Here is a 17,058-nt window from a genome sequence, read left to right on the forward strand (position 1 = left end):
GTTATGTTCCCAGCTCCCCACTCGGTTTCATCCCCAAAATGGTAGGCATATTGAGTCGGCGACTCGAGTTACTCTCACCCATACAAATCAAAAGACGAGCCCTAACAGGCAGGAGTTCATACTCACTCAGGATTGAGATTGAGTTACCTGGTCATCCTATTGAAATATTAATCTATTAGCTAACGATGTTACAACTAAAGATTAATTATTTCGTGGTCCGGTCTTATACAAACTCATTGTATAGGATACCCCCACTCGCATGTCTTCACAAGAATGACCTGGATCAAAGTCATTTGTAACTATTAGAAAGTGGGTCATATCCATAGTGTTACCAGGTTAAGGTACCCAACTGTATCTATATACTATAGACCTTTTAGGTTACTATTAGAACATTATCCACCTGTATATCGTATATATATTGTATATATATACACTGTATATCACATATATACACTGTATATTTAATATATATTGTATACCTATTATATACTGTTCCAGTTACATCACATCACATAGGATGTTAGTTTATTGGATTTGGGTTAATGTAATTCTATCAATAACAACTTTATTGAATGAATATTTGTTTTATGTTTACAAACCACCAGTTTAGGGCATAAAACCCAAGACAGTTGTCGACTCAACAATCCTACCATTTTGGGGACGAGACCAAGTGGGGAGCTGGAACATAACTACACTCCTTCACAACTCTAGGGAAGTAGATGAGTGTTCCCTTACATGCTAACTCCGGGACTTGAACAAGAGGCACGACCCTCTCACTTGCCCGAGACGGACTTTCGGTTATTGGTTGGACCAAACTAGGATGTTCATTCTAGGAGCAGTAGTATTTAAGGAGCAAAATGTAACTTATAGGTGAAATAGTAACTTGACTCAACTAGAGTTACGAGCACTCGTGAAGGATTGACTTGTCGTTAATGGTCGTACATACGTGGACACGAAAATATTATGTAGTGAGAAGAGTGCAGTTGCAGGTCTTTAGTGTAGTGACCCGTAGTTAACGAATGTTGATTAACTCGATTAATGAGTTTGACTGGATTAATCTCGTATCGTTGGAGCTTCTGTAGGGCCATTATCTCCCCTTGCTAGCTCATAGCGGGTAAGACGAGGATCAAGATTTTAAGAGATTTTGAAATGTTCAAATTATATATCAAGGAATTTATATAATGTATATTATGATACATTATATATATAGCTTATTATAATTTGATTAATAATTAATAATTAAATTTATTAATTATTAATTATATAAATAATTATTATTTTAATTAATTAACTATTAGTTTATTTAATGAACTTGTTTATTATTAATTAAAAAGAAGAATATATCTTGATGGTCTTGGGATTTCCCATAAATTCAGGAGAAGATATCCTATATCCAAAATGATGAAAAATCCTTATGGTCTTAAGATATTCCCTCTCTATAAATATACTACTAAGTTGAACCCCAAAGGTATGAAAAATGCTAAAAAAATCTCTCCACTCTCTTACTCTCTCAATCCCTTACAATTGGATCCCACAATCCGGATTCTCGATCGAGAGACACACCAAGGAAGATCAAGTGGGATTACACTTAAGAAGAGTCTTCAAATGTAAAATCCGATATCATTCGTTGTTTTATATTTTTCTTGTTTTAAATTTCCAAATAAATTCAAGAACGCGTTTTATTGCTTCTGCTTTGGGATTCATATCTCCATTAGAATGCCTCCACCACTTGCACCTTTAAAGGGTCATCACGACCTTTCTGAGCTAACCCACTGCAAATAGTTTAGTCCACGCCCTCTAGTTCTCAAAAGAAGGGCCAGTCGTCATCTAATCCTAAGGGAAAGAGGTCACATGAAGTTTCGTTTCGATCGCTGCCTGAGCCGATCAACCTAACTTCAGAAGGGGACAGTCCACCTGTAATCCAAAAGATGGACTTCGCCTACCCATTTAAATTTAATTTCACTACTGAAATAGTTCATGACTCATCCATCGCTGCCCTATAAAATAGCACAAAGCATATGCTGAGGCGGAGTGAAGGTGTCTATTTGGAGACGTTAGGTGACTATCTACAGGCTAATTGATCAGATGGCCGAGCTCCATTTCTCGACCTGCCATGTCGGGGCTCCCATAAGCAACAAGCTCACTACTAGAAAGGTGAGCTTCACAAGGGAGCATGAGGCAACAAACACAATAGAGGAGCTTAGTGTCAAGCTTGACAAGGTGATGATCGAGAATTTTGAGCTCCAAGAGTCAAACTCGTATTTCGGGACACACTTGAGCTAAGCTCAGCTCGACATTTGTGCTACTGAGGTTTGGCTACAGGATGTTGAATAAGTAGTTGTCAAGTTGAAAGAGGACCACATGATGGAAAAGCCATGCCTACTGTTAGGGTTGACTTTTTACTGCAGAAACATGTGTCGGTAGCCTTGTTTGACCACGTTTTTGACCCATTTCCCATTATTATTTGCCAAAAAGGACCACATATTCTTAAAGTAGAACATACATAGATTATTTATGCATAAAGTCAAACTATGGTACTTTAGGAAAAATATGAGATAAATGCGGTCAAAGTTGGAAGAAAATAACAGAATTCTGTCTTTTGCAGAATTGCGCCTGGCGCATTTTTGGAGGGGAATTTGTCAAAACGCACGTTTTGATTAATGAAGGGCAAGGAGGACATTTCCCATATATTCAAAACCGTGAGTCCAGGTCCAAGTGAGGTGGTTAGGTGAATCTCAACCCTTTTCCACCTAATATGGAGGGAAGTTTCAACCAACCTATGGTGCTATAAAAGGAAGTCATCCATCCCTCAGCAAATCATCCCTTCCAAGCTTCATTTCATCTTCTTCTAGATGCTCTCTAGTTGTAGAACACGTTTTTAGGGTTTATGTTTATATTCTAGTTGTTCATTTCTTCGTTTTTCACGCTTTTACCTTTCGTACTGCCTTTAATTCAGTTTGTTACTTCCGTTTTTGTTCATTCTGTTGTTTTAAAGTTCTTTAAGCGAGTTTCAACTCCCCTCACGCTTGAGAGAGAAGAGGGTCAAGCTAGATCTCCTTGTACGGCTTATTTATTCATTTAAATTCAATGAAAAATACTTTCTTTATGTTTTCGTGCATTTACTTTCATTTAATTATGTTCTAAATTAGTTATCAACCTCCTTGTGGAATGCCTTAGTCAAATGATTTCATTTTCAACACGCTCGGGATTTTGGCCAGATTGCGCCTGGCACTTTTTTGGGTTGGTTTCTAAAAACTTCTCTTTACGTCTTTTTTCTATTTGTCTAGTGGGAACTTGATTTATACACCAAAGCCCGATCTTGGGAAAGGTGAGTTAGGTAAAATAATAGGAAACCAATATGGGATGTGACTTACGAATAAGCGCATAAAACATGGTCTTAGGCATAGGCCCTCTGACCCATAGTGCAAATGAGTTGGTAGATATTTTCTAGGATTGTAATCACACATAGGAATATGATTGTAGGTTACCCTAGCCTCTGCAGTAACCAAAAACGGTAGTGAAAGAGTAGAACTCAAATCCCAAGAAAAGTTAGGAATTGCGTCTGGTGCATTTTCCCAATATAGTGTGTTTTCCATGTTTTGCATCAAAACTAAGGTATGAGACAAGGAGGTTGAGTTTCATTAAATTGCTTGATAGTTAAAACCCCAAACAACAACATTTCACCATTATTTTCTTCCTAAATCACAATTGCGTAGTTGAACCATTTCACTACATTACTTGATTTTGAAAAGCAACAAGTCCTTGAGGATTCGACCTTGGATTACTTCCGAGTATTACTTGTGACCTTGTGCGCTTGCACGAGTTTCTAATCTTTTTAAAGGTAGAGAAAATCCATACAAGTTTTTGGTGCCGTTGCCGGGGACTTAAGTTTTCAAATCATATTCTTTTCAAGTGAATTGTTTCATTGTGTGATTGTTGCAAACCTCTGTCATTCGAATTAATTGTTATATCTAACCTTTAAGGGAGTTGTGTATGAGCACAGGGTGTGGTTGGTTGACCTTTGATCCAGAGATTGAAAGAACCATGAAGAGGAGAAGGCGTGAGCAGAGGTTGAGAAAAGAGAAAGAAAGTAAAAAAAAGAAAGATGTTGAAGAAGAAGAGACCATCGAGATGAATAGAAATGCACAAGATCCTCCACCGCCACAAAATCCACCTGTGAATGAAGATGTGGCAGGTGAAGGAGCAGCAAACCGAGTAGGAGAAATTCGTAATCCGATCCTTCTAGCAGATAATCGAGATGTAGCCATGCGGAATTATGTCACTCATGCGTTCCACAACCTAAATTCAGGGATAAATAATCCTTTACCCCAAGCCGCACAGTTTGAGCTCAAGCCAGTCATGTTCCAGATGTTACAGACGATGGGCCAGTTCAGAGGATTGACTAATGAAGATCCTTACTCCAATCTCAAATCCTTTATTGAAATAGCTAATGCATTTCAACTTCCTGGTGTTTCTGAGGATGCACTAAGATTAAAAATGTTTACTTTTTCTCTCAGGGATGGTGCAAGGACTTGGCTAAAAGTGTTAGAACCAAATTCTTTCAACACATGGACAGAATTGACGGAGAAATTTTTGGCAAAGTACCACACTTTGACCTGGAACGCGGACCTTCGAGAGGACATTGTGTCTTTTAGACAAAAGGAGAACGAGGCAGTTCAAGAAGCTCGGGAGCGTTTTAAGGAGTTACTTAGAAGATGTCCGAGCCATGGATTGCCCGCATGTGTGCAGATTGAACAATTCTATAGAGGATTGGATCGTTCATCAAGGATGATGTTGAACACCACAGCCAATGGCTCGTTGTTCGAGAAGTCAGTAAATGAGATCGTTGATATTTTGAATAAGATGACAGACATTAATGACCAAGGCGAAATAGGAAGGTCATTACCAAATAAGCAAGTATCAGCTGGAATCTTTGAGTTAGACACAGTAGCTTCAATGCAAGCCCAAATGGCGGCTATGAACCAAATGTTAAAGCAGTTGACAACGGAGAAGAAAACCAAAACCGTCACTTCGGCGATACCTGAACCCTCTCTTATTTTGCAAATTTTAGATATATCTTGTGTCTATTGTGGTGATAACAACTTGTATGAGAACTGTCAAGCTAATCCAGCGTCTATTTTTTATGTAGGTCAAGGTACCCAGTGGAATTTCAACCTGTATTCAAACACTTACAACCCTGGATGGAGGCACCATCCAAACTTTTCCTGGAGTAACCAAGGAGTAGCTAGTAGCAGTGCACAAGCACCCGCTCAACAATACAAGTAAAACTACACTCCTCCTGGTTTTCCAATTCAACCAGCGTCGCAGCCTCAACAATACAATCAGCAAAGCGGTCAAAATACTACTCAGCAAAGTGGTACCAACGCAAGTTTGGAGGCCATGATGAAAGAGTTCATGACAAGAACTGATGCTGCGATAAGAAGCTTGGAGATGCAAGTGGGGCAGATTGCAAATGACCAAAAGTCTAGACCCCAAGGTACATTGCCTGGACACACAAAAAACCCGAAGCGAGATCGTGAGGGAAAGGAGCACTGTAAGGCGGTTATTACGAGAAACAGATTAAGTTATGAAGGACCCTCACCTCCAGATGAAGGAACTCATGTAGTTACACCTGTTCCTGCATCCACCTCCAATCCACAACAAGAAGAGAAAGCAGAACCTGTAGATTCAGAAGAAAAAGGTAAGAAGGTGGATAAAGGTAAGCAAGTAGTGCCCAGCACTACTCCACAGGTAGGTAATATTAAGATTCCTCCACCTTCCCCCCAAAGGCTAGTTAAAAAGAATCAGGATAGTCATTTTAAGAAGTTCTTTGAGATTCTAAAACAGTTTTATATCAATATACCTCTGATAGATGCTTTAGAACAAATGCCTAACTATACTAAGTTTTTAAAGGACATCATATCTAGGTGTAAGAAGTTAGGTGAGCATGAGACGGTAGCCTTGACAAAGTGTAGTAGTGATGCTCTAGGGAATCCATTGCCTGTTAAATGTAAGGACCCAGGTAGTTTTACCATCCCCTGCTCAATAGGAGGTAAGAACCTAGGAAGAGCATTGTGTGACTTAGGAGCAAGCATTAATCTTATGCCTTTTTCTGTCTTTAAAGAGTTAAATATAAGAGAAGCTCGTCCCACTACTGTCACTTTACAACTAGCTGATAGATCCATAAAGAAACCAGAAGGAAAAATAGAAGATGTGCTTGTTAAAGTTGATAAGTTTATTTTTCCCGCCGATTTTATAATTTTGGACTGTGAAGCAGATCTGGAGGTGCCGATCATTCTTGGGAGGCCATTCTTAGCAACTGGAGATACAGTTTTCAATGTTAGGAAAGGAGAGATCACGATGATGGTCAATGATGAATAGGTAACCTTCAATGTCCTCGATGCGATGCGTCTCTCGGATGAAGTCGAGGAGTGCTCTACAATAGGAGCAATCATGGAGGAACTTCAGCAAATGATGGTGGAAGACTTGGAAGCAGATTTGGAGGCCGTAGAAAAAGAATCCAAAATTGCGCCTGGTGCAATTTTGCCCCAATTTGAGCGTTTTGAGTTTTTGCAGTCGACAATAGTAGATTGGAAGGCCTTACAACCTTCCATCATTGAACCTCAAGAATTGGAAAAGAAACCTCTACCTTCTCATTTAAAATATGCTTATTTGGGTTTAAACGATACTTTGTCCATTATCATTTCTTCATATTTGTCTAATGAACATGAATCTTTGCTTTTGCAGGTTTTATCAAAGTACAAGAGGGCTATTGGATGGACCATAGCGGACATAAGAGGAATTAGCCCTACATTTTGCATGCACAAAATCATCCTGGAGGAAGGAGCCACAAATTCTATCGAGTGCCAAAGGAGGCTTAACCCGAAAATGAAAGAGGTGGTCAAAACGGAAATCATAAAATGGTTAGATGCTGGAGTGATCTACCCCATTTCGGATAGCAGCTGGGTTAGCCCGGTTCAATGCGTTCCCAAGAAGGGTGGTATGACGTTAATTACAAATGACGACAACGAGTTGATCCCAACTAGAACGGTGACTGGTTGGAGAATGTGTATGGACTACCGTCGGTTAAACAAGGTAACTCGAAAAGACCATTTTCCATTACCCTTTATTGACCAAATGTTTGATCGTCTTGTAGGGAAAGAGTGTTATTATTTCCTCGATGGGTATTCGGGTTACAACCAGATTACTATAGCTCCGGAGGACCAAGAAAACACCATGTTCATGTGTCCCTATGGGACATTTGTATTCCGAAGAATGCCGTTCGGTCTTTGTAATGCTCCCGCTATCTTCCAAAGATGCATGACCGCTATTTTTTCAGACATGATAGAAAGCACGGTGGAGATTTTCATGGATGATTTTTCTGTGTTTGGTGAGTCGTTTGATGTTTGTTTAGAGAACTTAGAGAATGTTTTAAAAAGGTGTGAAGAGACTAACCTTGTGCTTAATTGGGAGAAGTGTCATTTTATGGTGCGTGAATGTATAGTCTTAGGTCACAGAATTTCAGAAAAAGGAATTGAGGTCGATAGGGCTAAAATAGATGTGATTGCTAAACTACCCCCTCCTACAACTGTAAAAGGTGTTAGAAGTTTCTTACGGCACGTGGGTTTCTACCGCCGTTTTATAAAAGATTTTACGAAAATTTCTAAGCCCTTGTGTCAATTGTTGGAAGTGGATTGACCCTTTGTTTTTGATGAACATTGTTTGAAAGCTTTTGAGAGACTTAAGAAAGCACTTAGCTAAACACCTATCATAATTGAACCAGATTGGAACTTGCCATTTGAACTAATGTGTGATGCAAGTGATTTTGCTGTAGCTGTGATGTTGGGTCGGAAAGGTAGAATTCTTCATCCTGTTTATTATGCAAGTAAAACTTTGAATAGTAGTCAGTTGAACTATACGGTGACTTAGAAAGAACTTTTGGCTGTTGTTTTCGCATTTGATAAGTTCCATTCATATTTAATTGGGACTAAAGTGATAGTGTTTACTGATCATTCTGCACTTAAATACTTGTTTGCTAAAAAAGAAGCTAAGCCTAGGTTGATTAGATGGATCTTGTTGTTACAAGAGTTTGACTTAGAGATAAAAGATAGAAAAGGAACAGAAAACCAAGTAGCGGATCATCTATCTAGGCTAGAGTCTTCTTTGCAGCATGATGATAGTTGTGAGATTAAAGAGCATTTTGTGGATGAGTATCTTTTAGCACCAAATAAAGAAGTTCTTTCATGATGTGAGGTTTTATAGATGGGATGAACCTTTCTTGATTAAACTAGGACCTGATAATATTCTTCGTAAGTGTGTTGCTGAGCATGAACAAGAGGAGATTCTAGAGGCATGCCACAAATCACCATATGGTGGGCATTTTGTTGGACGTAAGACTGCAGCAAAGGTCCTCCAAAGTGGTTTTTTTTGGCCGTCTCTATTTCAAGATGCTCATATATTCACTCAAGGATGTGACCGCTGTCAAAGATCAGGTAACTTGATAAGGAAGCATGAGATGCCCTTAAACCAAATATTGGAAGTTGAACTTTTCGATGTTTGGGGCATCGACTTCATGGGTCCGTTCCCACCTTCATTCGGTAAGAATTACATTCTCTTGGTTGTTGATTATGTCTCGAAATGGGTTGAGGCTTTGGCCACCCCTACTAACGATGCCAAGGTAGTTTCTCTATTCTTGCAAAAGTTTATTTTTACTAGATATGGTACACCTAGATGCTTGATTAGTGATGAGGGTACGCACTTTTTGAATAGAGCAGTAAGTAATTTGCTTAAAAAGTATAAAATTCACCATAAGATTGCTACTGCATATCACCCACAAACTAATGGACTAGCAGAGGTATCAAATAGGGCAATAAAATCAATTTTAGAGAAGTCTGTGAATGTAAATAGGAAGGACTGGGCTATTAAACCTGATGATGCTTTGTGGACGTATAGAACTGCATATAAAACTCCATTAGGCATGTCCCCATATCGCATTGTTTTTGGTAAAGCATATCATCTTCCATTAGAATTAGAACATAGAGCATATTGGGCTACGCGGAACTAAATTTTGATTATGTTGCTGCAGGTGAAGCGAGATTGCTCCAGTTACATGAGTTGGATGAATTTCGTCAGTTTTCTTATGAGAATGCCAAGATGTACAAAGAACAAACTAAGAAGTGGCATGATAAAAAGATAATGGACAAGAATTTAGAACCTCGAAACTTAGTTTTGCTTTTTAACTCTAGATTAAACTTGTTTCCAGGTAAGCTTAAGTTTAGATGGTCAGGGCCATTCGTAGTTGAACATGTTTATCCACATGGAGCGGTGGATTTAAAGGGTTCTAAAGGTAATATCTTTAAGGTAAATGGGCATCGGGTCAAGAAATATTATGGCGAGTATATTAACAGAGGTAAAACCTCTGGAATACTGAAAGACCCATGAGAAAACAATGGAAACAGTCCCTCGGACAGTTTGGGGGGCGTTTTTATGTAAAATAATTTTTTTGTCTTCTTTTTACGAAACTTTTACACTTTGTTTAAGGCTTTTTTGTGTAGATTCGAAATCTAATTTTTGTTTTTGCATTTGAATTTTGCAGGATCAAAATCCGACCCACGTCAAAATTGCACCAGGCGCAATTTAGGAGACAATTTCGATTTTTTGAGTTATGGATTAGGGCTTTCGTGGGCTTTATGTGGGTTATGTTTAAATGGGCTTTGGGTTGTTTTTAAATCAAAAAGAGTCCCAATTTTAAACCCAATTATGTCTTTAATAGGTTTTAAAACATAAAACAGAAAGCCCTGGAATTTGAAAACACCTCATTCACGATTTTTACCATAATTTTCTCACTTGTTTTCAAATCTTCTCTCAAGAAATCTCAAAGAATCTCAAAGTCACTTTCATCGCTCTCTTTTTCGGCACTTTTAGGGTTTATTGAAGGGATTTTCGTTGTCGATCGTGAAGAAAACTCAAGAACCATGGAAGGTTCATCTTCCTCCAAGCCACACGACAAAGAGAAAGAAAAGAAGAGAGTGTTGTTGCCTCCACCAACCAAACCGGGTATGATTCCTCTTGAACCTCCTAGGATTTCTCATGAAAAGTTAGTTTTTAATCCTAGGGAACAAAGCAGAAAATATGAGGAAGCTATAAGAATGAACCCTAGGAGAAATCAATCCATAGGTGGTACAAATTCTGAAAAAATTAATATGGAATCTAAGGATGCTAGGGTTAATAAAGAGGGTCATAGTGAGATGAAATTAGGAGGAGTTAATAAAGTCTATCTTCGAAAAAATCAATCTTTAGAGGAAAAAGGTGATGTTTTAGATGAAGAAATAGCTAGACTTCAAGAGAGGGCGGAGATGTTCCGTAAAAATAACGAAATTAGGGACAAAGAGAATGAGAGGGTTTATGCAAAAATTGAGGAATTAAACATAAAATGGCAAGAATTCATGGAAAACTCAAAGAAAGTGAGTGAGGAGATTCAACTTGAGTTAAATAGCATGAGTATACGTCGTAGGATGAATCTTTCTCAAGATAACCCCGTTTCCGAGTCTTTAGAACTGTCTATCCCGCCCCCTCTTCCACTACTGTTGCTGTGCATGTTGAAGGTCAAGAACAGGTTAGTGGGGATTCAGAACACGACACGGAGCCCTTGGAGCATTCAGATTCAGCCACGGTCGAAATTCAATGCCAAATTGCGCCTGATGCAATTATGGATGAGACTCCACCGGCCACTCTACAAGGTATTTTGTCTCCATCTTTTCCATATCCTATCTTGACTAAAAAGCCCCTAGTTTTTGATGATTTAGAACAGGAAAGGACAACGTCGAAAATTGCCGAAATTTTGGTGGCGTTGAATGAAGCACGGGGAGAGGATCCATTGGAGGATGATGGAAACAGTGGGGTAGCACAAGAACAATTGAATGCTGATAGAGAAGATGAAGATTTTGAAGAATTACCCCAAGAAGTGTGTTGCGCCTCTGCTTAATAGCAAGAGGGACAAGTGCAAGTGCACACTGTCACAAGTAATAATCTGGAAATATTTCAAGTTCGTCTCCACAGGGACTAGTTTTCTTTTAAAATTGATTTTGCAAATTGTTGGAATGAGCAATCGAGTTTGGGAATAAAAATAATTGATTGGTTGAAATGCACGTTTTATAATTTAATAAAATAGAATTTTGAAACCAACCCTCATACTACTGACTAATTTGAAGAGAAATGAATTACACCTATCAGAATCTCACACTAAATTTACTCTCTAATTGCAAACTGGTTCAACTCCAATTCCATACCGCTTTTGGTTTGTTTAGAACATTAGGCTAGTATTTAAAACATGTCTGTAAAATACTAGAAGAATCCTAAGTAATTAAAACTCCAACTTACGTTTAATGGGTAAGAGAGCCTATGTCTAGGATCTTGTTTAAGTTATTATGTCTAAGTAACTTCTCATTTTATCTTGATGAACTCCGTTGACTCTAACCTTTTCAGAATTAAACTCAACTGTTGTGATTTAAACAAGTGGCCAGCAAGTAAAATCAACTAGATTAATTAACTCAATCAGGATTAGCAATTTGAGCGTAAACGTCGTGCTATCTGATAGAAGTAATTAAAATGATGGGAACTAAGTCATTCGTAAGAGGGTTGGAAAAGCAAATTAGATATTCATAAAAAGATGAAAAATAGAAATAATAAGAAGCGGATTGAAATAAAATATCATATTAAATTTAAGAAGTAATTACAATAGCTAAATTAAAATCGAGAACCAAAATCTAAAAAAAAATGATAACAACAAAAGGAATTGCAATAAAAATAATTCAAGGAATGTTGAGCAAAATTAAGGACAAAACAAATTCTAGAAACGTAAATTCTAGAGAGGAAACAAGCTGGAATTTTAAATGTCAAGTGAGCTCCCCTTTAGAGCTTGATGGAACTTGGTATTTATAAGTTAAACCTTGCAAGTTGGTGGAGAAAATCCTGGGTATTTGAGTGGAGGAGCTACAATGGGGCTTAACAGCATTTGGTTGCACGGATCAAGGGATGGGTTGAGATTTCTTCCAACTGCCCGGTCAACAAAAGCCCTTATTTGTAGGTGGAGAATGCGTCAGGCGCATTGCTGAAGTTTCTGGAGTGTTGGCGATGCGCCAGACGCATCGCTGCTAGCTTTAAGATAGCCTCTGTGTCATCTGCAGCAGGTGCATTGCTGCTTTTTCCTTCCTTTTTCCCTATTAAACATATATATTTCCTCATAATTCCATCTGTTTATCCAAAACCAAGTGTACAAGTGTTTCATAAGAAATAGTCCCATTTATACCGGATTTAATGCATGAAACATATGTATTTAATTTCAGAAGACACTAAACATGCACAATTTGTAAACACTTTTTCCAAAAATTCAAGACTTATCAAAGTGCATGGAGATGAGTTTGAGGACGAGGAAGACAATGACGATATCTCTCAATATGAAGTGAGAGTACGAACTCCGGTGCAAGAAACTCAGCAACTTGATGAGGAGCCCCCTACAAAAGAGCAAGAAGGAACATCTGGTCCTGTGGATGTCCCTAGTGAGGCCATGGTGGAATCATCTTCCTCTTCTTCACAAGGTAAGACCCCTTCTTTGTCGCAAATTCTAGGCCTAGGACCCACGCCGCTGTAGCATGTTTGGCTGCTCAAAAAAAAGCCGAGCCTGGTCCATCTAAAAAAGCCAAAAGGGCTAGGGTGCAAAGAGGGGCAAAATAGCCACTTGAGGAGGCCAATGAAGAGGAGACCGATTCTACCGAGCAGACATGATCAAGAGTAAAAAGGGTGAGATTGGAGGTGAGAAGGCCCACCTTCACAACACGTGATATCCTCCTTGAGAGAGGATTTGATGAGGCCCAAGAGCCGGTGCCGGAATATGTTAGGAGGAGGCTTGTGGAGAATAGTTGGGAGACATTGTTTACTCCCATTATACGTGTATCAGAGGACTTGGTGAAAGAATTTTACGTTGCCATCAACCCACATCGAGGGGATGTAGTGAGAGTACGGGGTAAAGTGGTAAAATTCTCGCCTTCTGTTTATGCAGGAATCTGCACAACGGTTCTTCACGAATCGAGCTCGAACCCGGTCTCCGGTTCCGACCTGAACACTAGAGTGGACCTGCACAAGAGCGTGAACACTCCGACGCTAAGTTAGTATAGATCGGACTCCTTATTTTGTTCGAGATGAGATTCGATACCGGAGCGTGGAATGAAGCCGTCTATTTATAGGTGACGGATCCGACAGCACGCACGACCGGTGGTTACATGTCTTTTCTCATATCGGACCTGTCGGGTCCCAAGTAGGTCGGACCACAGTCAGGTCGAACTTTGGTGCCCATACTTCATCTTTTAAGGGGCAAACTCGGTTCACCTCGGCGGGGCCGTGGTGGACCTAGGCAATCCTTTTTATCTAATTTCTTAAAACACGAATAATGGTACTCCACGTGTCCTGGGTAAGTTTACCCCCAAACATTGGCTCCCTCTCTGTGAGGTTCGATCTCGACCTGACAGAGAAGTTTATTCGAATCTATTTTGGACACGTGGCGACTTTCTCTTTGTAGAGGGAATATGACCGTTGCGGAATACATTTCGACCTGCCAGGTTGTCGGAGTACTCAAGTGTTTCGCCGTTGCGTATCCCGAGGAGATCTCAGCCGCTCCTTGATTACACGTGTACGACGCAGAGGTTTTTCCGATCAGCTATAAATAGTCTCGAAACTTCAGGTCAAACCTTACGTTTCCTGAATTTCTGGAGTTCGATCTGAAACCAGCTCGAACCCTCTCTTCTAGGTTAGTCACTCTTCTTTGCTCTTACTCTTCTTTCAAAACATGGTAGTTTTCTTATCTTCCACCTCCAGTAGCGATAGCCTGGGTAGTGTAGGTCGGACAATAAGTAGTCCGCCCCCCAAGCCAAGTGACTTTGGGGAGGTCTTAGCTCGTAGGTTAGAGTCTGAGCTGGAAGACATAGAGAACTTTAGGTTCTCAGATGATGTAGCGATACCTCCACCTCGGGCCAGGGTCTGGAGTACCCTTCTAGGATGCCCGAGCACTACCTTGGACCCCTTCGTAGGGGGTTTAACATTCCGAATGACATCCTCCTTAGGATTCCGGAGGAAGGGGAAAGAGCTGACAATCCCCTAGAGGGATGGGTCACTCTTTATCTCAAGATGTTTGAGTACGGCCTCAGGCTTCCCCTTCATCCTTTCGCCCAGGAGTTCTTAAACCGAACTGGACTGGCTCCTGCTCAAGTGGCCCCCAATTGGTGGGGTGTCATTTTTGCTTTAGCCATTCTTTTTTGGTTGCGAGCTCGGGATGAGGATGAGGCCGAGTTGCTAAGTGTCGACCAGCTTCTTGGGTGTTTTGAGGCTAAGAGGATAGCCAAAAAACCAGGTCGGTACTATATGTGCGCAAGGAAGGGCGCGGGTGGCATAGTTAAGGGCCGACCTCCATCAAATGATGGGTAGGCAAGTGGTTCTTTGCCTCTAGAGAGTGGCTGGCAAAGGACGAATCAAGTCGTGCCTTTTTTGACGTGCCTGCTAGGTTTGGGAACCTAGGTATGAAGTCTTCCTTACTTTCTTTTTCTTTTAGTTTCTTGGTATTCATGTCTAACTCTGACTTTCTGTTTACTTTGTGCAGTGTCGATCAAGTCGATCCCCGAGCTCGATCAAGCCACTTTCGACACACTCAAGTTCTACAAAGAGAACTTCCCCAAGGGCAGGAAGATCGGAACCTTGGTCACCGACAAGCTTCTCTTGGAGTCGGGGCTTCTTGACTACAACCCTCTAGTTCGGCCAATCGAAGCTTCAAGGCCGAAATCTGAACTCGGTAAGTCGTGCTCGACCTAAGTCTTGATTTCATTTTTCCTTTGATCCTTAATTTTATACTTGTTTATTTTGTAGCAATGGTGTGCGGATTCACTGGAAGTGTGAAGCGCAAGTCCAAGGGTCGTGCTCACGCCTTCAAGACCGTGGTGAGCCCTGAACCAGTGACGCCTTCGGTGCCACGGACTGAGGCTAAGGGTAACTCTGGGCTATCCTCTGCAGTTCCCACCCCTGTGATCGAACTGGACCTGTCTGGGGGTCGATCTGAAGAGAAGCGTCCAAGGGAGGAGTCCGAGGCGCTTGATGTATCTCCCCTTAACGAGGTGAGGGGAGAGTCTCCTTTGAGGAGAAGAAGAAATAAGAAGAAGACCTCCTCCCTCTCGGAGGCTGAGGCTCGTGGGACCCTGCCAGCGAGCCATGCTGACCTAGTGGACGACCCCGCAGCTCGAATGAGGGGAACATTCGACGTGCGAACGCGGTTCAAGATGAAACCGTCAAGCTCCGGGGTGAAGGACCAGGTGTCCTGCATCTCGGCCACGTGCTTGGACCGCTGTCTAAGGAGAGCATCCAAGTTCGTGAGTGATCCTGGGTCCGTACTACAGAGGACCATCGACAACGCTGTCGAGGTAAGATCTGCTTTGCATCACTTTTTATTACTATCTTTTCTCGATTCTCAGCTTGATCTAACCATTGTGTTCCTTGACTTTCGCAGGCGTCTGTCGCTTCTATTCATTCAGTTATTATGGTCAAGGCTGAAATGGATGGAAGGGAGGCTCCGGCAGCAAAGGAGAGGGAGAATTTTTCTGCTGCTTTAGAGGCTGCCACCACGCTGAAAGGCGAGCTGCTAAAGGCCCAAGGCGAGGTGGGTATCTTAAGGGCCGAGGTGGATGCGAAGGCTGAACTTTTGAAGAAGGAGGGTGAGAAGCACAAGCCCCACCTCCGAGCAGCCCATGCGATCACCAAGGGGCTCGAGAAGGAGAAATTCCAACTCCTAAAGGAGAAGGACGATCTCGCCCAAGTTCTTGAGGAGAAGGATGCCTCTATTGGGCGTCTCACAGCCGAGCTCAAAGACTTGAAGGAACGCCTCACCAGCGGACCTCTGCTGGAGGAGTCGTTCCGGCAACACCCAGACTTCGATGGTTTGCCAAGGACTTTAGCGATGCCAGCTTCAAGTTCTTGATGAAGGGCATTGCTGCCGACATGCCTCACCTTCAGATCGATCTCAGCGACCTCAAGAAGAAATACTCTGAGAAGTGGGCTTCTGGGCCTAACGGGACTCCTGGCCCCCAACCGCTGGTGGACAAGTATGTCAGGGAGCTGGACTCTGACTACTCCGACATGGAAGAAGATGACGCTCCTAGCCAAGAGCCCAATGAGATCGGCACAACGCAAGAGGAGGTTCCTTCCCAGCAGGATGGGTCTCAGGAGGTTAACCTTCTAGGCTCCCAAGGCGAGCTGTCCTCCCACCTCGGAAGTAGCTGAGGCTCTCTTTCCTTCTGTCTTTATATATACTCTCTTTTTGGGCAGAGCTGCAAGGTCTATAAGCCTTGGCTCTGTCCTCCAATTAATGAATTCCTTCCATATACTTAATTGCAGTTCTGCATCTAGCTCTGACTCTTCTATTGCTTTTTCCTTAAACTTTTTGAACTTACTTTTGTAAGCTGGAACATATCAATAAATAAATTCATCTCGCACCTCTAACTTAAAGGATCGCACCTCTAACTTAACTTTGGGCTGAGCTTCAAGATAACTCTTTTCACATCGTACCTCGGTTTGAATTTGAGAGTTTCTTTTATCAGCTTTTAATATTTCTCCTCGAACACGGAAGTCCGAAAGAAAATGAAGCAATTGGAACCTTTCTACATCGCACCTTTAACTTATACGTTCAAAGGGTTGGTTTTGGTGTCCATTGTTAATATTCACATTGCACCTCGAACCCGTAGGTTTAGAGGATTGAATTTCTTGAACCTTCAACATCGCATCTTTAACTTAAGCGTTCAAAGGATTGAATTTTGGTTTGTAATTGATTTTGACATCGCACCTCGAACTCGTGGGTTTTGAGGATCAAATTTGATCAATTTTAAGTCGTATGGGAGTCTGTGGCCCCCATTTAATTTCTAGTCAAACTCGGAGTTATGAAATTAAATAACTCCATTTATTGAAAATTTCGCCCTTGAAAATTTTGACAAGCCCATTTTGGGACGATTTTGACATTTCAGAGGTAAT

The 17,058-nt window shown here is 41.1% G+C and overlaps 1 protein-coding gene across 1 annotated transcript; it reads left to right on the forward strand.

Annotated features, from left to right (window-relative positions):
• Positions 1 to 4,131: 4,131 nt before the first annotated feature.
• Positions 4,132 to 6,381, forward strand: LOC148212223 (uncharacterized). Its single transcript, XM_088122147.1, has 4 exons — positions 4,132 to 5,155; positions 5,321 to 5,719; positions 5,873 to 6,022; positions 6,278 to 6,381. Exons 1-4 carry the CDS (start codon positions 4,132 to 4,134, stop codon positions 6,379 to 6,381), a joined length of 1,677 nt encoding a protein of 558 aa, XP_087978273.1.
• Positions 6,382 to 17,058: the final 10,677 nt, after the last annotated feature.

The sequence above is a fragment of the Momordica charantia genome (assembly GCF_013281855.1).
Source record: "Momordica charantia cultivar OHB3-1 chromosome 3 unlocalized genomic scaffold, Mcharantia_2.0 BLBB01000003.1, whole genome shotgun sequence".
In the NCBI taxonomy this organism is placed as follows: domain Eukaryota; kingdom Viridiplantae; phylum Streptophyta; class Magnoliopsida; order Cucurbitales; family Cucurbitaceae; genus Momordica; species Momordica charantia.